Below are 23,022 nucleotides of genomic sequence, written 5' to 3'. Positions count from 1 at the left end.
TCACATATATATATATATATATATATATATATATATATATATATACAGTTGATTAAGCTTTAGGTGTGTTCTGTGTGCAAAAATCCTTGTAGCATTCACTGTGGTTCCTGTTTAAAGTGACCCCATCTGCCGTTCTTATATTTGCTCATATTTGGACCTGCGTCCATATTGCAAATATTGTGCAGAAACCCTTGCAGCACACACTATGTAATGAGCAAAACTTTTGCTGAGGGTTTTGTACGAAAGTGTATTAGGTCCACGGTGAAGAAAAAAAAAATATGGACAAAGTGAAGGAAAAAAAAACTATATGTCGAGAATAAAGACTACCTGTATGTGTTTGTGTGTGTGTGTATATATATATATATATATATATATATATATATATATATACTAGCAAAATACCAGCTTTGCAGCGAAATACTGCCTGAATATTTTTATTAAGAAAAAAGTAAACATTTTTAGACTGAGGTAAAATAGATAAAAAATTAATTGTTAAGGATCTCTCTGTATACTACGTTGTCAGTTCGGCCCTCCGGTTGTAATATGACTAAGCTGTGTGCTGAGCTCACTCTTGAGCATGCAACATACAGATGGCCATGTGAAAAGCAATCCTGCCTCAAATCAATGCCAACCTTTTGTAGTGTTTGTCCCTGAAACTTATTAATTGTTATTGCGAAGTAGAGTCTTACTGGAAATTGAACGCGTTTGAATTGAAATGGGAGATTAGATGGTATAACGGGGATGTGAGGGATAAAAACTGTCACCTGAGGCACTGCTAGTAAAAATAGTTGCTTCAATCAGGTTGTTTTGTAGAGATGTGACCTGAAGTCTCGTGCCGTTACAAAGTTTCGGTGGCTGTAAGTTTCTCAGTAACATTATTGGTGCCCCAACCTTCAAGATGAGATTATGCTCAGGAGTGCCTGGAGGATTTAGAGTGTTGAGAAACTCTACCGGATAATGTACTGCGTCTTCTACTTCTACAACTGAATCAACAGATTGATATGTTTTTGATTGTGAAGGTAGTTCTTGAAGTAAAATGTGGTTTATAGTTGTAGTCATGTCATTTTTTTGGTGTCAGGATAGCTCTCTCTCTTAACCATGAGACGTTACTTCGGTGTAGATTTCGTAGATCGGGGTAAACATTTTGAAGAAGGCTTTGTAAGGTATTCACGATGAGACAGAGATTTGAAGGAATATTTATTTTACGGTTTTCTTGTATGAAGGTGCTATCACCTATACTCATCAGAAGAGCAGAGAACTCCTCTGCTTTTTTGTTGCATTTCAAATGAACTCTCATGTTTATTTTTAAAGTAACAACATGGATTTGTGGCCAAAGGTATGAAGATTTCATAGATGCTTTATCTTCATCAGTGCGTGTTTATCTGGGCACAACTGGTAGGGTTTGGCGGAAGTCTCCAGCCAGCAACACTGTCAAGCCTCCCATAAGTTTGTTGGTGTTTCGGATGTCTTGGAGGGTCCTGTCTAAAGCCTCAACACCTGCTCTGTGTGCCATAGTTCATTCATCCCAGACAATAAGTTGACAATGTCGCAGCACTTCAGCCATGTTGCTCTGCTTTGATATGTTGCACATGGGTGATTCAGTATGGTTGAGGTTCAGAGGCAGCTTGAAAGCTGAATGAGCAGTTCTGCCACCCTTTAGAAGAGTTGCAGCAATGCCAGAAGAAGCCACAGCTATGGCAATGTCTGCTATGTTGTCTTTATGTTTTTCCCATAGGTTTAAGGGTTTTTCTATTTGGCAGAATACCAACATGACAGCAAATAGTTCACAGATCTTTTGAGGTGAGCGAGATAGAGTAGCTTCCTGTAGAGTCTCGTCCCAGTTGATATCATCATGTAATAAACTGAGTGCCCTGCAGGCTGACTTATAGGTCAGATGTAGGACACCATCAACTGTTCTGGAGAGATTTGAAAGATGTGGGACCTGTGATTTTGTTGAGCAGGAGTCGAAGATGGTAGCATTCAGAGTTTTTCAAGTGTACAGTGTAGACCCGTCCCAGAAACATGATCCTTTTTTACTCCCGAATATCCTGGTACAGGGTTGCCCTGTTTCCTTCGACAAAACATGTTGTTTGCCCACACATAATATGATGCAATTTCATTATAAATCATCGTGCTTGCAAAGGTCAAAGAACGCTAAAAGGGTCGTTTGTGGTGGATTGTGTACTTTATTGGCAAGATTGCCTTCTGTGAAATAAATTCTTTGTCTGTTCTCAAGATGCACAGCAAGATGAACGACCGGAGGGAAACGTTCATGAATGGGAAAACAGAAAATGCGCCAGGCTGCTTCAGAGCTACTAATGTAATGACCAGCTTCAGACGTAAATACTGGCCATTATGAGTTTGTATTGTAAATACTGCCTGGTCACTTCCTTTGTTAACATACTTGCAGATGTATTTGATCGATTTTACTGAATTGCAAAATTCGACATTGATGTGAGCATTTAAGCAAGCGGGATAGCACAGGACTATAAGGGACCACCCATCTGTTGTCGATATGTACTCCTTTGATGTTAATTGTATGACCTCCATCAGCAGGTGCGCGCTGGCGGTACTGAGGGTAATCATCTTCTCCGGTCTGAGTTTATGAGATGAATGGACGCTGGTGGTACTTAGTGCCTATTCTGTTGCTCATTCAGGACGAGTTGATATTATGAGGTCCACATGGGCCGTGAATCCTGTTGGATTTTACTATTTTGTGTAGGGCAGGGTCAGTCTGTGGATCAGGAATTTCTGCATGGATGAGTTGATCGATGAGAGCTGGTTTAATCCTATCCTTTAGCCACAATAGAATATGTGCATGGGAATAATTTTTGCCACTCTATGGTGTACATGTAGCAATTTGTACAGCCGAAAATGTTACTCTTCGTGAGCAAGTCTATCATTTTGCGGATCTTGAGATAAAATACATGACTGATAAGGTCGTGAAGATTGTGAGGTTTTTGACGTGGAAGGAGAATTTCAGTGATCTCAGGCCATTTAGGATTGCAAGTAAATGCGATGAATAAGTCAGGCGCCATAACGAACATATGTCATTGCGTCTTGTGTATACTCGTGCATATAGCGAGGTCCTCCAGTGAAGGATGATGGTAATATCGCAGCTTGGCCAAGTTCTGTTAAATCAGCGTTGTTTTTGTCAATAGCATCTTTTAAGTGAACGTAATTTTTAGCCCGTAGTTTTTTTGATTAAGTCTGATATAATTTAGTCTTTCGGATTAAATTTTTGCGTACATATCAACTAAAAACTGATTTAATGAAGTTCGGAAGAAAAGGATATTATTAGCATGATGTTGTCTGATCATAAGCCGGTATGAATAGAAATTTGCTGCAAAGACGGTTTTGTTCATAGATGAACTTGAGGTATAGACACAGAATAGCCGTCTTCACTCATAGCAGAACATGAGGATATTGAAGTGCATCATAGGATCTGTGGGTTTCCTTAATGTGTTGCAGTTTATTGTCTCTGGTTTTCAAGACAATATCTCTATTGTTGAACGTTTGCCCAACGATGACAACACCAACTTGATGAACTGTGGATTTATTAAATCTGCCTTTGTGTGCATGTAATGGTTTTTTGTCGGCGTGAATGACAACTTTGAAGTGTTTGTCATCATCTGAAATAGTGTCAATTGTGGAGTGGAAGTCCTGGATGTAAGTGTTACAGTCATGGAGCATTTTTTGTAATTGCTTGACCAGGGGCATGTTAAGTCCAGAAAAATTAGCGCAGGATTTGTGCTTCCTTTTCATCGTCCCCGACGAAATAAATTTACAAAAATTTGTGTTCTTTACTTGGCATAGGTAAAAGACTGCCAATCAAGTGATACACTTGTCCCTGAGCTTTAAATGAAGGCATAAAATTTCCCTCAACGATTTGGTTTGCACCAAATGATGTCATTTGAAATGCGCTTTTTTACTTTCAAATGTTGTTCAAGAAATGCTCACTTTGAGGATGTTCGCCATTTAATAGGCCCACAAGAAGGTCAGGAAGCTTATGTAAAGGAGTGAGAGAGACTTTACCACCGTTACAGCACAAACCAGGAGACTCGCATTTCCACTTCTTTGCTTGACAATACTCACAGTCAACATCCATGGATCCAATGTGTACTGTTTTGTCAGACTCATAATGTTTTTTTGGGTCGTACTCAAATCCACAATTGGCTTTTTTGAGCCAAACCTGTTTTCGTATGAGCCGCTTTTCATTATTGGGATCGTATCTAGAAACAGAACCTCTAATAACTTGTGGAATTGCCTCCGTGTATTTAGCGACAGCATCTCTATGAACTTGTGGATTCGCTTGCGATTATTTAGCGACAATGTTCCTATGAACTTGTGGATGTGCTTGCGAGTATTTAGCGACAGCGTCACTATGAACTTGTGGATGTGCTTGGAGTATTTAGCGACAGCGCCCCTATGAACTTCTGGATGTGCTTAACTGGTATTTAGCGACAGCGTCCCTATGAATTTGTGGATTTTTCTGCGAGTATTTGGCAGCAGCTGCACGAAGTTGATTCCGTCTAGCTGTATGAGAAAATCTACTCATCACGCGTCATATCGCCTCCTTTACTGTGTTCTCATAGCTTGGATTGCCGGTGTAATAATCAGCTGGATTTGTGTTGAAGTGACATTCAGCATGTGTCAATCGATGTAAGCATACAACCTGTTTCCATCAATAACTTCGCATCCAGTTTTTGAGAGTTGAAATATTCATAAACATCAAAGTGTCCACTACTCAAATTGTCAACTGTGAATCAAAGATGTTTAAGAGGCATTGACAGTTCTCCAAAGGTGTAAAATATTTGCCTGTTTCGGAACACTTGAAAGCGACAACCAAACAATTCAGCGGCAGCCATCAACTCACATTTAGAACCGTAGGTGAAGGGCTTAAGCATTTCAGTCTTATAGTGCTCCTGTGTACTATAATTATCTCCTGTACCATCATCAGTCCATACTTTGAACCTCCTCTAATACATAAGACGCAATGTCCTTGCGGATATCAAAAGTGAGCCTGATATGTCTGTGCAATATGTAACACAGAGAATGAAAAAGGCAGGCTCCATCTTCGGGCATGGACACCACTCGGTAAGTGATAGTTCTTTGATTGATGGTGATTATGTCGATAGACATTTTAATAGGGGTACAGTTGGAAGAATAAAGGGAATGGGTACTTGATCAGTAAACAAAGTATAAAATATCCACACAATAACTATAACAATCATAACAAATGAACAATAAAACCGCGCAGAACCCGTGGATTAAATAAAAAGGTTGCCTCGTTGATGAAGCAAGGAAAAAGGACTTTCTTATATGTCGTTCGTTTATAAAACAGGGCAGAAGCTGTGAGAAAGCTGCTTCACAAAACAACAGTGGAGCGCCTAATATGGGCAGGCAGTCCGGCAAAGAATGTGAATGAAATAAGCATAAACGTAATAAACGAACAAAACAACAGCAGAAAAGCCGCGGATTAAATAAAGGAAATGGGTACTTGAACAGTAAACTAAGTGTAAAATACGGTTCACAACAACTATAATAATCGTAACAAATGAACAATAAAACAGCGCAGAACCTGTGGATTAAATAAAAAGGTTGCCTCGTTAGGCTGAAGCAAAGAAAAAGGACTTTCTTATATATGGATTCGTTTATAAAACAGCGCATAGAAGCTGTGAAAAGCTGCTTCCTTGTTGAAGCAAGGAAACGAATGAAGACACCGCAGCGAAGAATGGCCTTATATGAGCAGGCAGTCAATTACGTGGGAGGCGTGCTGATTTCCACAGCAGCCGCACCTATGCATATGCTAAAACAGTGGAGAACCTATGAAAAGGCTGCTTCTTTGTCGAAGCAAGGAAATGAATGAACACACCACAGTGAGGAACGGCCTTATATGGTCAGGCAGTCAATTACATGGAGAGTGCGTGCGAGTTAGCAGCAGCCTTACATATGAATATGCTAAGTGTTGACTAAATAGAAGTTGTAAAGATATGTTTTCGAATGTGATCCCGCAATTCAGATCGAGTTGACATTTTGTCTGTGCACAGTTTCTGCCAAACACCACCCTGACCATCTCATCTTAGTCTGCATAAGCACATAACTCCGCCTCCCACGGCCATCGACCAGAAGTGTATTCTAGTATATGGACGGAAAAATAGGTTCAGTTATGACCATTATGTGTAGAATTTCGAAATGAAACCTGCCCAACTTTTGTAAGTAAGCTGTAAGGAATGAGTCTGCCAAATTTCAGCCTTCTATCCACACGGGAACTTGGAGAATTAGTGATGAGTCAGTGAGTCAGTCAGTCAGTGAGGGCTTTTTATTAGTATAGATATATATAGATACAGATATAGTATTATTTTGGATATATATAGATACAGATATAGATGGATATAGAGATATATAGAGATATAGATATAGAGATATACACTGTGTGCACAATTATTAGGCAAGTGAGTATTTTGACCATATCATCATTTTTAATGCGTATATTCCAACTCCAAGCTGTATTAACTTGAATGCTTATTGGATTTAAGCACGTCAGGTGATGTGTATTTGTGTAATGAGGGAGGGTGTGGCCTAAGGAGATCAACACCCTATATCAAGGTGTGCAGAATTATTAGGCAGCTAGTTTTCCTCAGGCAAAATGGGCCAAAAAAGAGATTTAACTGACTCTGAAAAGTCAAAAATTGTAAAAAAGTCTTTCAGAGGGATGCAGCACTTTTGGAATTGCTAAGATATTGGTGTGTGATCACAGAACCATCAAACATTTTGTTGCAAATAGTCAACAGGGTCGCAAGAAACGTGTTGAGAACAAAAGACATAAATTAGCTGCCAAAGATTTGAGAAGAATCAAACGTGAAGCTACCAGGAACCCATTATCCTCCAGTACTTTCATATTCCAGAGCTGCAACCTACCTGGAGTGCCCAGAGTACAAGGTGTTCAGTGCTCAAAGACATGGCCAAGGTAAGGAGGGCTGAAACCCAACCACCACTGAACAAGAAACATAAGTTGAAGCGTCAAAACTGGGCCAAGAAATATCTGAAGACAGATTTTTTTCAAAGGTTTTATGGACCGATGAGATGAGAGTGACTCTTGATGGACCAGATGGATGGACCTGTGGATCAGTAATGGGCACAGAGCTCCACTCCAACGTGGAGGTGGGAGTACTGGTATGAGCTGGTATTTTTAAAGATGAGCTAGTTGGACCTTTTGCATTGAAGATGAACTCAAAATCAACTCCCAAACCTACTGCCAGTTTTTGAAGACATTTTCTTCAAACAGTGATACAGGAAAAAGACCATGATTTTTATGCAGGCCAATGCTCCATCACTTGCATCGAAGTTCTCCACTGCGTGGCCAGCCAGTAAAGGCCTTAAAGATGAAGGAATAATGACATGGACCCCCTTCCTCATCTGACCTAAACCCTATCGAGAACTTGTGGGCACTTCTTAAACGTTAGATTTACGGGGAAGAAAAACAATCCACCTCTCTGAAGAGTGTCTGGGAGGCTGTAGTCACTGCTCCACAAAAAGCTGATCGTCAGCAGATCAAGAAACTGACAGACTCCATGAATGGAAAGGCTTATGACTGTTATTGGAAAGAAGGGTGGCTATATTGGTCATTGATTGATTGATTTATTTTTTGAAATGTCAGAGATGTTTATTTGTAAATTTTGAGGTGTTTGTTTATTATTCTCACTATAACAGATGAAAATAAACAAGTGAGATGGGAAAATTGTCATTTTTCCTTTAGTTGCATAATAAATCTGCACACTAATAGTTGCCTAATAATTGTGCGCACATATGTATTCCCCTGATGATGATCACACTCACATTTCCGTTGTGAAACATTCAGGTTTCAGGTTTATTAACATTTTGGATTGACTGATAGCACTGTGTTTGTTCCATATTAAAATTAATCCTCAAAAATACAACTTGCCTAATAATTCTGCACTCCCTGTATAGAGATATAGATAGATAGATAGATAGATATAGATTAGGGGCGCTATTGCTCCCTTGAACCCTTGTCCAAGATGCCAGACACGAGGTAAAAGACCAAATGTTGACTTTATTATTGTTAAACAGTGCACAAAGCACTCTACTCCCCACTATAATTATAAATCAATAAACACAATACACTAATCAATACTCGATCCACCACTCCCAGACGCGTTGCCACCCTGCCATCCAGCTCAGCTCGTTGTCTGGGAGTTCCCAGAATCCTTTTATAGTTCCTGACCTGGAAGTGTTTCCCATCCTTCAGTCCATGATTCCCTATTACTTCCGGGTCACTACCCGATTTGCGCGCGCAGGCGTGTTGAAAGCCTAGCATGCGTAAAGTGTTCACGCATGCGTTAAACAGATTGGGCAGCACCGTAAAGTGTGTGATGACGTAAACTTTCACTACGCACGCGCATGCAGATCGGGTTGACAACGGGAACCAGGTAGTGAAACACACCGCATGCGCTTAATGAAAAAAACATTAAAAACAAAAAAAGATCACTTTACGGCACGACCCGATCTGAACTGTGCATACAGCACAATTTGACATTACGGTTTATTTATTTTAGTTCTACATTAGTTGACCATAATGAAAATATTCATCCTGCAAAATAAACGAAGCAGCCTTTGTGGCATAACGTTGATGTCACCTGATGAGCCCCAATTAGGGCGTATACTCTTTGTATTATTTGGCAGGTACTTTTTATATATATATATATATATATATATATATATATATATATACATATATATATATATATATATATATATATATATATATATATATATATATATATATATATATATATATATATACATATATATATATCTATATCTAATAAAAGGCAAAGCCCTCACTCACTCACTACTCACTCACTCACTGACTCATCACTAATTCTCCAACTTCCGTGTGGGTGGAAGGCTGAAATTTGGCAGGTTCATTCCTTACAGCTTCCTTACAAAAGTTGGGCAGGTTTTATATCAAAATTCTACGCGTAATGGTCATAACTGGAAGCAGTTTTTCTCCATTTACTGTAATGGAGATGAGCTTCAACGCCGTGGGGAGTTTCGTGTGACATCATCACGCCTCCCGTAATCACGCAGTACATAGAAAACCAGGAAGACCTCAAAAAGCGCTGAAGAAAACATGCATTATATAATTGAGAAGGCAGCGAAACAATAAGAAGCGGCGGTGACATATACAACCATATTCATGAGTTCTGCTACTTGAAACAAAGCACGATGTAAACCTACACTTTAAATTAAGTTCATAGACAGGCTGCCGCTGGCGTTTGTAAATTTAGTGCCTGCCCATATAAGGCCGTCCGTCAGCGGCAATCAATAGCAAACTCCACTAAATATTCACGGGTTAAGGACTGTGCTTATGCAGAGGAAGATGAGATGGTCAGGGTGGTGTTTGACAAACTCAGCGAAACTGCGAGAGAAAGTTTTAAGTGCCAGGACTAAGGTAACATTAAATACAGCCATGGACATAGCGAGATGGCACCAGCACAGCTGGGAACCTTCGATGCATGTACACGGCGGCTCACGTGAACTGGCGCAGTGCACAGATAAAAGCAACAGTTCCAAAGCGCTGAACAAAACCAATTACACAATTGAAAAGGCAGCAAAAATATGAAGCGTCTGATACATACAAGCATATTCATAAATCCAAAACAAAGCACACGTTGGAAAAAGTCAATGTCCCGCTAAAGGAAGACAGTGTAAAAAACCGTGCATGCAGTGTGTCAGGTCTCAGATAAAGAAGAAGGCGAGCTGTTTATTGATGCAGTAAGAAGCGAATCGATGAATGAAACCTGTCATCTTTACAGCGATTGACAAACACGGAATGTAACTTGAACACAACACATCCTACAAATACGAACCTGATTGAAAGAAATAATGATAATCAAATCCTTGATGACAGCAACACTCAGTAACACTCACAAAACAAATACTGTATATTGACAGTCATGTTACGTTATTTTTAAAATGTTCCCTTTTCTTTTCTAGCTTTTTAACACACTACTTCTCGCTGCATACGCGGGTATATATATATGTATATATATAACCCGATCTACATACTCGAATAATGGATACTTTATTAGCCCTCAATGATTGTTTTGGTAAAGCCATACTCAGTGTATTCATTAGATGAGCGGTAAAAAGTAAGAGCGAGGGAGGATGACTTATTGAGGCATGCAGGCTGTAGTCTTGCGTCAACTCTATCTGAATTGCGATCACATTTGAAAAAATATATCTTTTCAAGTTCTATTTAGTCCATATGTGTCAAACTCAAGGGCATGGGCCACATCCGACCAGTGTAATTATATCCGGCCCGAGATCATTTTATATACTGTATTATTGTTATTAAAGCCCGGGTATATGAAGCGCTGGTAACACAATAAACTACAGATCCCATAATGCAGCGCTTCAGCTGCCTTGCCGAACACTTACCAAGTTAATCAAGTTATTGCGAAGCTAGCTCACACGATGCTGAAGAGAAAAGTTGATTCTGAAAATAGAGCCTTTAAAAACCGATGGGAGGCTGAGTATATGTTTACTGAACCCGTGTGTCTCATTTGTGGAGCTAATGTGGCTGTAATTACAGAATTTAATCTAAGGCGGCACTATGAGACAAAACATCAGGGTAACCTGAATGCAATGCAGAAGATACAGAAAGCAGATAATTAAATAAGAATCTGACACTTCAGCGGACGTTTTACCCGTGCACAATCACAAAGTGATTTCGAGTGAAGCTGCTTTTATGGGAGACACAAATGCACCAGTGCAACTTGCCCCACTTTCCCTGTTGCCAAGTAATGTTAAACCAAGTCGTCACTACGGTGTTCCCAAATCACGCACTTTGCTGATAAACTGGCGCACTGAGTTTGCACGGCGCTTTGGTGACTTTGAAGAACAAAAGTCCGTCTACATGCGGCTCGAACCTTGTGCATGTTTGGTAGCACATATCTGTGTGAGAAGCTCTTCTCAGTGATAAAGACTAACAAAACAGCACACAGGAGTCGCCTCACTGATGAGCACCTGCAATCCATCCTGAGAATCTCCACAACACAGAACCTCACACCAAACAGAAACGAACTTGTGGCCAAAAAAAGATGCCAGGCGTCCAGCTCTAAAATGACATATGAGCAAAGACAACTGAATGATTTGATTTGTTATTGCTGAAAGGAACACATTTTATTTATATTTCCAGGTTTTGTTATGCAGCATGTTCATATTTGAATTTGTATAATTTTGACAGGATATATTTTTATGGAGAGCAAAATCTTTTGGGATATTTAAAATCTAAGTTTATTTTTTATATAAAATTACATAAGAGTAAAGAAATTTGAATGTTTGTTCTTTTAATGTTTACTTTATTTCTAACTTGTATAATTTAGACAGGATATATTTTTATGGAGAGCAAAATATTATAAGTTGTTTAAGGTTTGAGTTGATTTATTCACGAATAATATTCCTGTCTGTTTTTACCATTCCTACCAAACATATTTCTGATGCTGAAGAAATGAAGAGCATAAAGCCACTGGTTCAAATCCTCATTTATTCCAATGGCTATTAATCTTACAGAGAAGTTTAACTTTATACCCACAGACTTAAATTAAGGAAGTGAGCTGTTATCATTTGAAACAATCTATTTGATTGATTTTTTTTTTTTAACAGTAAGTGCTTGTTACTGTAGTTCATATTTGTAATATGTTTGTTCTTAGTGATGGGCAGTGATATTCTTTCTTACAAGTTTAATTAACATAACACACCGCTGTTTGTGTGCAGACTCCTCATCTCATGTCAATGTACTTATTTACCCATGTTGACACAGAGCCTGCTCATTTTTATAACTTAAAAAAAAGGAAATACAATACACTTATCGTACATTTTTATTGAAAGAATAAATGGTACATTTAAAAATAAAAGAGAAAGATCTGTGAACAATGTTTCTCAAAAACAAATTACACACACCATAATATATATATATATATATATATGTGTGTGTGTATATATATATATATATGTGTGTGTGTATATATATATATATATATGTGTGTGTATATATATATATATATATATATATGTGTGTGTGTGTATATATATATATATATATATGTGTGTATATATATATATATATATATATATATGTGTGTGTGTGTATATATATATATATATATATATGTGTGTGTGTATATATATATATATATATATATATATGTGTGTGTGTATATATATATATATATATATATATATATATATGTATTTGTGTGTGTGTGTATATATATATATATATATATATATATATATATAGTAGAAAATTCAGTAATCATAAAGATGTATAAATGGTAAATGCATTTGCCTAGAATACAACTACAATGAAAATGGCCAACTAGGGTGGTGTTAAAACTATTAGGGAAGGAGAACACAAATATATTTACAGATTTTTACCTTAGTATTTAAAAAAAATGATAGCCAAGGTTTTGAACACAATAAAAGTGAATCATTAAATTTGTCAAAAAAGAAAAAATGCTATTTTAGCTTTATGAACAAGATGCTACTCAGAGTCAGAGTTGTTATCCAGCAATATTCCATAAAAATTCTGTTCTATTTAAACTGACATCTTTCCTGATCTGTCCTTTAATATTTGTTCATTAATAACATTTCTATATCACCTTTGCTTACAATTGCAGATCAAATTGCTCCACAAAAATATACAGTTACAAAGAAAATTGAAGGTATTATAAAAGTAAATGAGAAGCAAATGGAGGGGTCCTTGTCCTTTGTAATAAATACACTGCCTGGTCAAATGGCCGGGGACAAAGACAAACTTGCAGCCTTCAAGGACATTGGAGATAATAAACCTCTGGGGGTCCCAAGCCAAGGCCCGCACGGCCCCCTTTGCACGTCCCAGCATACATGATTGTGGCCGTCTCAGTCCAATCACAATTCCATTTCAGGATGTCTTGTGAACTTTTCTTCAATCACAGGCAGTTGGAGTTGATGTAACAGATGGTGGAGACGCAGGGGGGCACCATTGGAATAAACTGGGAAAAAACAACAGAGAAAAACAGCAGAGGTTAATGCCCAGTACAGAGCTTATAAAGTGTACACAGTACCATTTCTAATCTCTTACAACCAATGCAAGTAACTAAGAAATAGCCAAATTAGAAAAGTGGGCTTGTTGAAGTTTTTCGAAATGCTTGACATTTGCAGCCTGGCAGTCCTCTATTGGCAAAGCATTATAGAGTACAGAAAGCTGCCAGTTTTTATGGTCGATCTTAGAATAAAAAGCAAAGCAATGTTTCAGAAAAGAAATGTTGTGCGCAGACACTCCAAAATAAAGACAGGGTCTAAAATGCTCAAAGCCTTCTAATTATTTAATAGAACCTTAAAATCAATTCTGTGTGAGACAGACAGCCAGTGCAGTGAGACCGAGACAAAAAGGCCAATACCGCGTGATCACTTGGCAAAGACACAGCAGATCAGACCAGAGATTGAGATGGAGGATTCTAGAAGTGCCAGGTAGGAGGGCCAGCCGCTGCTTCAACATGGCACACATCTCTCCATCCTTCTTTTTTAACTGCTGCCCCATAACACGACTGGACTCTTCTACTTCATTGACTTCACTGTAACTGTTAAAAACATAAGCACAATAGATATTCACTCACGGAGTTCAAACATTAATAAAGTGTACTCTCACTTCTTATTCTGCCTCCTTTCTTGGTTCACCTGTAGATCAATTATTACCAAAGTAAACCATCACAATAGATGAAAGGTCTGCTTAGAGTAAAGTCTGACTAATAATATATTTTTTAATTACTTTGGTTTTTTGTAGGATGTTGAAAGAACCCCAACTTAACTTTCATTATATGTAACCTCATTTGTTTCCTTTTACATTATACATACAGTAGACATTGTGTTATAATCTCTGTACATCTGAACTTCTAATCTGATGTGCTTAGGTGTCATTACTTACATGAAAACATCTTTGTTTTTCACTCCTGCCTTAGTTTTGTATTAATTTAAAATTAAGTCTCAGTTCTTTCAAAATCCAACAACAAAGCACAGTAACTTAAGAACATAAATTTATTTTGCAAAACAGAACAACATCCCTGTTTAGTGACTGCTGGTACTGATGCACCTCAGTCTCTGTGTTTGTGAGGATTCACACTCTGAGGCTTTCTGTCTAAAATTAAAAAGCAGTGTTAGTTACTGGACAGAGTGAGCAGACATACAGTACAGTATTTAAGGCAGCAAAATATTACAGATCAAGTAATAAATATGGGGTGGCTTTGCAGGAATTGTGCACAAATTACTACTGAAACTGGAAGCCTTAGTAGTCTTACCTGTAGAAATAGCAAATCTAACATGAACTGCACATCATCTCGAATTGGGAATCTTAAAAACAGAAGAAAAGAACATCCAGTTGTGTCTCAGAATTCGGGTACATTGGCATCTGTTCAGCCACTTGGAAGGCTGGTTACCACCGGGCATCCTGTAGGGTCAAGACAAAAAAAACACAAAGTGGCATTGTTTTTCTAACTGCAGCAATAAGAAATAAGTTATCTCTAAGGAGCAAGGCTCCTCCATTATATTCAGTTAATGTATGTATGTGTAATTCTATAAGCTTATAACACATGATAACAGCAGGTGCCCAGCCTGTCACTGTGCCACATCAGACGCACACCACACTTCTCTGATGGCTTTGGATATAAATTTTAAAATTGCCTGTTTTCAACCATGGAATTTTTTTCTACTAAATAAGGTTAAAGTAATCCATTAACAATTTGTAATTCTATTATCCGCATCCTGCTTTCTTGTAATAACTTAGTTGTTGCTACTCTTGTATGTAATAATAGCCTTCATCATTATAATTTGTTAACTTTGTTATGGAAAAACTATTGCATTGATGTAATCCGATAGCAACATCATAAAAAAAATACCGATGGCTTTGGAGGGCACACTTTACACCGGTCGAGTGTCAGTCCAGCACTCCTAATTCTATTCCTAATTCGACACTTCAATTACATTGTTTTGCTTAATTATTAGCATGCTGTTCACTCTTTAAGATAAAAAAATGTGGATAAATGTTAAAAGAAACACACCACCAAATGCTAATAGTGTGTTACGAAATAAATGACATACATCTATTAATCCATTAACCCAAACACGGAAAATGCCGTGATTTTTACGATTAAACCATGAGATTACGAAGTGGTTTAACTAAAAGTGATGTACTTGCAAAAAGCTGTAGATGGCCATTATAAAGTTCACAGACACACGTTGCATTCCATTTCGCTCCCTCTTCATTCGTCTGGAGTTAAATTTTTCAGGCGACACATCTTCCATGACGTTCTAAAATTCAAAAGTTGCCATCTTTTCCAGTAACAAGTCCACTTACAGACGGAGTTAAACGACAACACAAAAATGAATCGCAAGTACAAATCAAACCTGACGAGTGACGTGTGTCGTAAAACATTACATCGCGCAGAACAAATCGGCAGTGTCGGAAATGAATTTTTAATTAAGCAGAGGCGCATGAGCGAGACAAATCGGATGGGGACTGCGTCGCAGTAAAAAGCGCAGATCGGACAGGGTCGTAATAGTAAAGCTCTGATGCGCGCGCAAATTGGGTAGGCACCGCAGATCGGGTAGCGACACACCCCGGAAGTACGTCACTTCTGCTGTCGCTTTGCTTATGACGCACGTCCGGGTTATAGGACACAAACGACATTCTGGGCCTCCCTGCAGCGTCCTCTGATGGTCCCTGTGGTATCCAGCAGGGCTGTAGAGGAAAACTCCATCGTCCATGATTCCCTGCTGGTATTTGGGGCACCTCCATGCTTCAGGGAGAGCTCCACCTGGCGGCCTGGGGGTGTTGGCTGGGATGACAAGCTGGCCACAGACCACAATATATAATAGAGAGAGAGATATGGGAAAAGGATGCTAAGGTTAGAGCTGCCAGGGAAGAGGAAAAGAGGAAGGCTTAATCGAAGGTCTATGGATGTGGTGAGAGAGGACATGCAGGTGATGGGTGTAACAGAACAAGATGAAGAGGACAGAAAGATATGGAAGAAGATGATCGGGGGTAATGACCCCTACTGGGAGCAGCCAAAAGAAGATGAAGAACATAGATAGTATCATTATTTAATACTGGGAAATTAATAAATCTCTTTTCATTTTATTTTCGTTTTTTTCTGAACTTCCTCTCTGCTGAAACCCCATCTTCAGATGTGGTTGATGTGTGTTTCAATTCAATTAATTTACTACAACTCTTGCAAAATGATGTTGACCTTGTGGAGGCCGCTGTTCTAAGTGAAGATTTTTATCTCCATTACTTAAAAATATAAATAAGTTTAAATAATATTTTAATGATATTTGATGGTGTCATTCTGGAATGTAGTTAAAAGACAATGTGACCAATAATGTTGTTGATTGTGCCTATCATATGTGATCTATTTATTTTACTGTTACTGTTATTTTACTGAACAAGTTGAGTGTCTATCCATTTGCTACATAAGGCTTGCAATTGCTTACACTTATCAATGTTTGTTAATAAATTAAACCACAATGTATTTAGTGTTGTAAGATAATGTCAGTATTAAAGCATTAAAAAGATTAAAGATTTAAGATTAAAAACTAAGCTGTTTTTTTTTCCTTTCTTTTTCTTTTAAACGTTATACAGGAATTAAACTTCATGACCACCGAAAACTTCACACAGGGGAGAAGCCGTATTCCTGTTCTGAATGTGGCAAAGAGTTTTCACAGAAAAGGTATCTTCAGGGCCACCAAAGAATTCACACAGGGGAGAAGGCATATTCCTGTTCTGAATGTGGTAAACAATTTTCAGTAAGACATAATCTTCAGCGCCACCGAAGACTTCACACTGGAGAGAAGCCCTATTGCTGTTCTGAATGTGGCAAAAAGTTTTCACAGAGAAGCCAACTTTTGACTCACAAAAGCATTCACACAGGGGAGAAGGCATTTTCCTGTTCTGAGTGTGGTAAACAATTCTCATGCAGTAGAAATCTTCAGACACACATTAAAACACATACAGGGGAGAAGCCATATTCCTGTTTTGAATGTGGCAAAAAGTTTTCACAGAGAAGCTGTCTTCAGAGCCACCAAAGAATTCACACAGGGGAGAAGCCGTATGACTGTTCTGAATGTGGAAAACAATTCTCTCAGAGTGGCAATCTTCAGAAACACATTAAAAGACACAGGAGAGAAGACATATTGCTGTTCTGAATGTAGTATACAGTACTCGGATGGAAACAAACTTCAGACTACAAAAATATTCACTTAGGAGAGAAGCCGTATTGCTGTTCTGATTATGGCAAACAGTTATTACATAGACACAAGTTTAAGCGCCACAAAATAATTACACGAGAGAGTAGTGTTTGGATTAGACAAATGCACAAAGGTAGCATTCATTAATGGGAAATTGAAATCAGCCTTGTTAAAGATTATCCAATAAGAGAAGTTGACCAAGAGGAGACTTAATAAATACTCGGGAATTGACGAGGGTTCAGACATAAACCATAAAGAGCAAATATTAAAGCAGAGAATACACAAAATGGTTAAAATCCATCCATCTATTTTCCAATCAGCTGAATCTGAATGATCCTTAGAAGTTCTTTCACAGTGAAGAACAAAATAGAAGCACTTAATCAGTTAGTAAATCATGTCATTTCATACAGCTTTGGGATCATAGGCAGGCCATAGGAAGACCTCAACAGTCTGGATATAAAAACAAAGTTGCTTCATGCTAACCAACTAATATACAAAAACCAGTTCATGCCAGGACTTTATATTCCTAGGACAGAAAGTGGAATGCACCAAACAGAAGTTGATTACACACGCAGATCTTCAGTCATATGAGTACTGGCATTTCTTCTCAGCTCACACGATATATATAAAATATAAATATTAAATACTAGCAGAAGTACCCGGTGTTGCCCGGGAATCTATAACTGGTGAATTTCCCAAATGAAAGAAACAACATAGAAATAGAACAAACAGTTTTCTGATTCACATTTTATTGTAAGTTCCTCCACTCTGGATTCTGTCTGCTGTGGCGTTTCAGACGCCGTTGAAATAGACTTTCTTCTGGCATCTGAAGTGGACCTTCCAATTCTACGTCTTTTTTTCGGTGGTATGGAAATATTAGCAAAAAGCAGGACAATTATGTTTTACATGGTATTACGTACGGAATAAGCACCACAGTGAGATGAATTTACCTTATTTACAATACGTTGGAAAGCGAACAAAATCACCAGTCATTCAGAACACTGAAATCGTACTGTGAGTCGGAAAGTGAGCAGATAGCACCACAAATACGGAAAGCCAGTGAGAAAGAGTAGCACTGAAACCATACTGGGATAAATGGCGGGGAGGGGTGCTCTGTTTGTAAGGAGCGTCTGTGTTGAACCGTGCTGTTAACGGACGTTGGTGATAGTAACTACAGAGAGAAGTGACATACAACCGCTGCTGCCTGTGGGGAAAATGGTGGGGGAAGGATGATGTCTTTTTAAGGCGAGTCTCTGTTCAAACTTGCTGACATATAATAGACGTTGGCGAATGAAATACAGCACTATCAGTGCATGTGGGAGTGTGACCTGCGGAAACATTGGTGTGTCAGCTGGTCACACGCACTGGGTCGTTCACATTTATCATACGGCAGTTCCCCTACACCCGATCAAAGCAGTCGGCCTTCTCATACTTGGACACTTGCGCCATCTCTTGGCAATTTAAAGAAACATGGGTAACGAGTGATGCACAGGGACCAAATGTGCCGCTAGATGGCGCTGTCTTGAACGTCTGTTGCAACGTGTGGCCATCTTGTCGATGATAAGTACGGGGAGGTGTGCCGAACGTTGTGTCAGTGAAAAGGTGCCCTGCGTTTCAACACAAACATTTTTCCCAACCAAACATACCCCATGACCTCCTCCTGGTCACAAAGGAGCCCCATCCCCAGTTGGTGCCGATCGGACGCCCGGTGCAGATTTGTATGGCGGACAAACAAACATACATACATACATACATCGACTCTGCTTTATATATTAGATTAGAGCCTGAACTGGAAAGCCAAGATCAACCTCCATCACAAAGCTTGGTTAAGCAGACCACAAAACCTTTGTTATTGCCTGACATTCCCCAGGGCTCTGTACAGAGTGAAGTGATACAATTTTGGCAAAAAGAAAATAGCAAGCTAGTCCAAGAGGAGAGATAAAAAAGCAACTTTAGAGACTATAAATGTAGTAGGAAATACACAGATCTCATCGTATAAGCTAATGTGGAGCAAAACATGATACATATGAATGGCTTGGGAGAGGAGAAATGAGATGCAGAGAGAACTGCTTGCAACTGACCACTTAAGATTTTGGATTACAAGGTTGTTTGTAACATTTCCCCTGAGGGCACATGCCTGAGTTTCACACTCTGAATATTCATAATTGGTAAGTATTATTTTAATATTTAGGCTTTGTAACACACAGTAAGTTAAGCTACCAACTCTGAAATTTTTTTTCTGAAGCACACGGTAAAGAATAGCATTTAGTCTCTGAGGTCTCATGTGAAATATTATTCATATAACACATGCTAAGAAAACGACTTGGCCCCTGAGGTTTCCTTATTAAACAAGTTAATAATTCCACAGTCCAATTATTTTCGTTTAGTAAAATTAATGTAAAAACAGTTCATACAGAAGGAAAAAAAACTGATAACCCAAAAAAAAAAGATCCTGTAGAATTTTTTTCTGCTTAGGCCTTACATATTTTGTTTAGATTCTTTTGTGTTTCTCTAATAAGTTCTCTATGTAACATAAAATTGTATGTTTATACTTCAAATGATCAGTAAACTGTGTGCCACTATTACTCTATTTGAAAGCAAATCAAACCGTCCACGCGTCGAGCAGAAGAGACGATATCCCTTACTGACTGAAATTCTATTATGACAGTCCAGATAAAGCTGAACAATGAGGAAGTGCGATTACGAATTAGCTTTTGGGCTTAAACAGAATAATCCATTATCTGATTTTTCTATAAGAACCTTACATTCAATTCACATTAAGCAAACACTGAATTTTAACATTGACTAATAAATGTTTTAAGATTGGCTCTTACAGTCTCATTGTCGTCTTTTTCTTGATTCTCTTTACTTTTATTCTAACTGATCCAACTACTGGGCTGTCGTCAGATCCACTGCCATCTCCTGGTTTTGCCTTACTGTTTCAAAAGCGATTGTCTACTATAATGGAGTCTCTCTGAGGTCTGTTTTTGCCATCTCTTGACTTCCAGGTGTGTTTTGTTTTTGCCGGCGCCATGTGTTTGTGACTGTAAAAGTAGGTTTCCTTGAGAATTCTAAGTCTTTCCCAATTTTGATTTCTCTCACCAAGTCCATATGGCCCAATTACTTTCCCTTTCTCTAAATGTTCTCACCTTTGCTTTAAAATCCCCTGTAATTATTAGGAATTCTTGATGTTGTTTCATCCTTTTATAAGCAAATCAAGTTCTTCATAAAATGCTTCAATTACTTTCTCATCCTCATCTTCTACTGTGGAGTAAATCTGAGTTATTAGCAGGGCTGCTGGTCTTGCTTGTATTGTTGCATACAGAATTCCATCAGATTTTGTTTATCATAAGATCAATGCTTATTGAGTTCTTCAATTTAAAATTACAGCAACTCCTCTTCTTATGCGCTCTTCTCCAAGTATATCACTCTGTATTTTGTTTTTGTCCATGTCAGTTTGTATAGAAACCTCCCTAATGTTCTCCAAATCCCTTTGAGACCCCCATATATTCTTGGCCAGTGTGATGTGGATTAAGTAGCCATTCCTCATGTCATTACATATGACATACAGCTGTGGCCAAAAGTTTTGAGAATGACCCAAGTGTTGGTTTTCTCAAAGTTTGCTGCTTCATTGTTTTTAGATCTTTTTGGCAGATGTTTCTATGGTATTCTGAAGTAGAATTACAAGCATTTCATAAGTTGCAAAGGCTTTTATTGACAATGACAACATGATGTTTATGGGCAGAGTCCATATTTGCAGTATTGGCCCTTCTTTCTTTTTCAAGACCTCTGCAAAATCACCCTGGCAGGCTGTCAATCAATTTCTGGCCCAAATCCAGACTAATGGCAGCCCATTCTGTCATAATCAATGCTTGGAGTTTGTCAGAATTGGTGGGTTTTTGTTTGTACCCCCCACCCCTTGAGGATTGATCACAAGTTCTCAATGTGATTAAGCTCTGGGGAGTTTCCTGGCCATGGACCCCAAATTTCAATGTTTTCTTCCCTAAGCCAGTTAGTTGTCACTTTGGTGCTCCATCATGCTGGATTGTTCATCACCAAACTGTTCTTGGATGGTTGTGAGACGTTGCTCTCGGAGGATGTTTTGGTCCCATTCTTTATTCCTGGCTGCGTTCTTAGGAACAATTGTGAGTGAGCCCACAGCCTTGGCTGAGAAGCAACCCCACATGACGTGAATGGTCTCGGGATTTTTTATTATTCACATGGCACAGGACTGATGGTAGCGCTGCTCACCTTTTCTTCTTTTTTTCCCGGATGCCCCAGACAATCAGAAAGGGGATTCATCAGAGACAATGACTTGACCCCAGCAGTCCTCAACAGTCCAATCCCAGAATATCAGCCTGTCCCTGGAAGTTTTTCTTGGCTTCTTTGCTGCCCTTCTTGACACCCACTAGTCCATCATCCAAAAGTCTTCGCCTCCCTCACACCTGCCTGCTGCCATTCCTGAGCCAGCTCTGCCCTGGTGGTGCCCAACTTTAGGAGACGCTCCTGGTGCTTGCTGGACTTGCATGCTGGAAGTTCCCCCCTCCTTTAAAAGCCTCCAGTCTGCTATTGTAATAAGTCAGTCAGCATGACAGAGTGGTCTCCAGCCTTGTCCTCGTCGACACTCTCACCCGTGTTAACGAGAGGATCACTGAGATGATGTCAGCTGGTCCTTTTGTGGCAGGGCTGACCTGGAGTGGAAATGGTTTTTTGGGATGAACATTATGTTAGTTTTTTTCAGGAAGAGCAATGATGTTCCTGGGTCACTTTGATCCCGGGCATATTTAGTTATCCAAAAGTGTCAGAAACCAAAAAAATCCCAATAAACATTGTTTAAAATCTCATGATTAACTCCATTACTAACCATTTCAATCAATATTTTCCCTACAGATTTTATTTCCCTACAGATTTTATTTTTTCTCCAGCCGTCTGGAGTTTTTTTGTTTTTTCTGTCCCCTGGCCATTGAACCTTACTCTTATTCGATGTTAATTAATGTTGATTTATTTTGTTATCTTATTGTGTCTTTCATTTTTCTATTCTTTAATATGTAAAGCACTTTGAGCTACTGTTTGTATGAAAATGTGCTATAGAAATGAATGTTGTTGTTGTTCAATATTTAGTGCAATGGTGTTCTTGACCTCTCACAGATCAGGGTTCAATGAGGATAATTCACTCATTTGTTCATAAAAAATGCATTTTAAAACTTTTTTTTAATGCACATTGGAAAGACCTACATATAAGATACAACAGTTTCATATGACATTGATTTTTACAAATTTTATTTTACATTTTGAATTGTTTTCTTTTTCTGGAGTGATGTTGATAAATTAACATGAGACACCTCTTCTGTTCAGGGTCAAATTGGCCCACAGATTAAAATTGAGACAAATGAGTCGGGAGGATTTGTATTGAAAGTCAGCTTTATTTAAGCTGTGTTTATGAACCAGAAATGAACAAAATAAGATCAGCAGTATGAATACGGTTCTGTATGTGTGTGTGTGCGTCTGTGAGTCTCCACAGTACACAAGTGACATGTCATCATGTTGTGATAGTAAACACTATGCAATGTTTAGAACCAGAAATACACGAAAAGGTGGAAATGAACAAGAAGTGTGTGTGTGCGCGCGCATCTCCAGAGCACACGAGGAACATGTCATCACAGTGGGCTTCGTGCAGATGAGTTTTACACATTTCACACAGGTCCTGCTCATCTT

The 23,022-nt window shown here is 38.6% G+C and overlaps 1 protein-coding gene across 1 annotated transcript in view; it reads left to right on the top strand.

The window, feature by feature from the left end:
• LOC120534735 (zinc finger protein 287-like) overlaps window positions 1-23,022 on the top strand; it is a 52,454-nt gene that overhangs the window by 26,672 nt on the left and 2,760 nt on the right. Inside the window, exon 3 of the mRNA XM_039762319.1 lies at window positions 16,703-17,104. Within this exon, the coding sequence (XP_039618253.1) occupies window positions 16,703-17,104 (402 nt within the window). The remainder of the gene's footprint in view (window positions 1-16,702; window positions 17,105-23,022) is intronic.

Source organism: Polypterus senegalus, chromosome 8, assembly GCF_016835505.1.
Source record: "Polypterus senegalus isolate Bchr_013 chromosome 8, ASM1683550v1, whole genome shotgun sequence".
Taxonomy (NCBI): Eukaryota; Metazoa; Chordata; class Cladistia; order Polypteriformes; family Polypteridae; genus Polypterus; species Polypterus senegalus.
The sequence above is the reverse complement of the archived record's forward strand: the minus strand, read 5'-3'. Positions and strand labels throughout refer to the sequence as shown.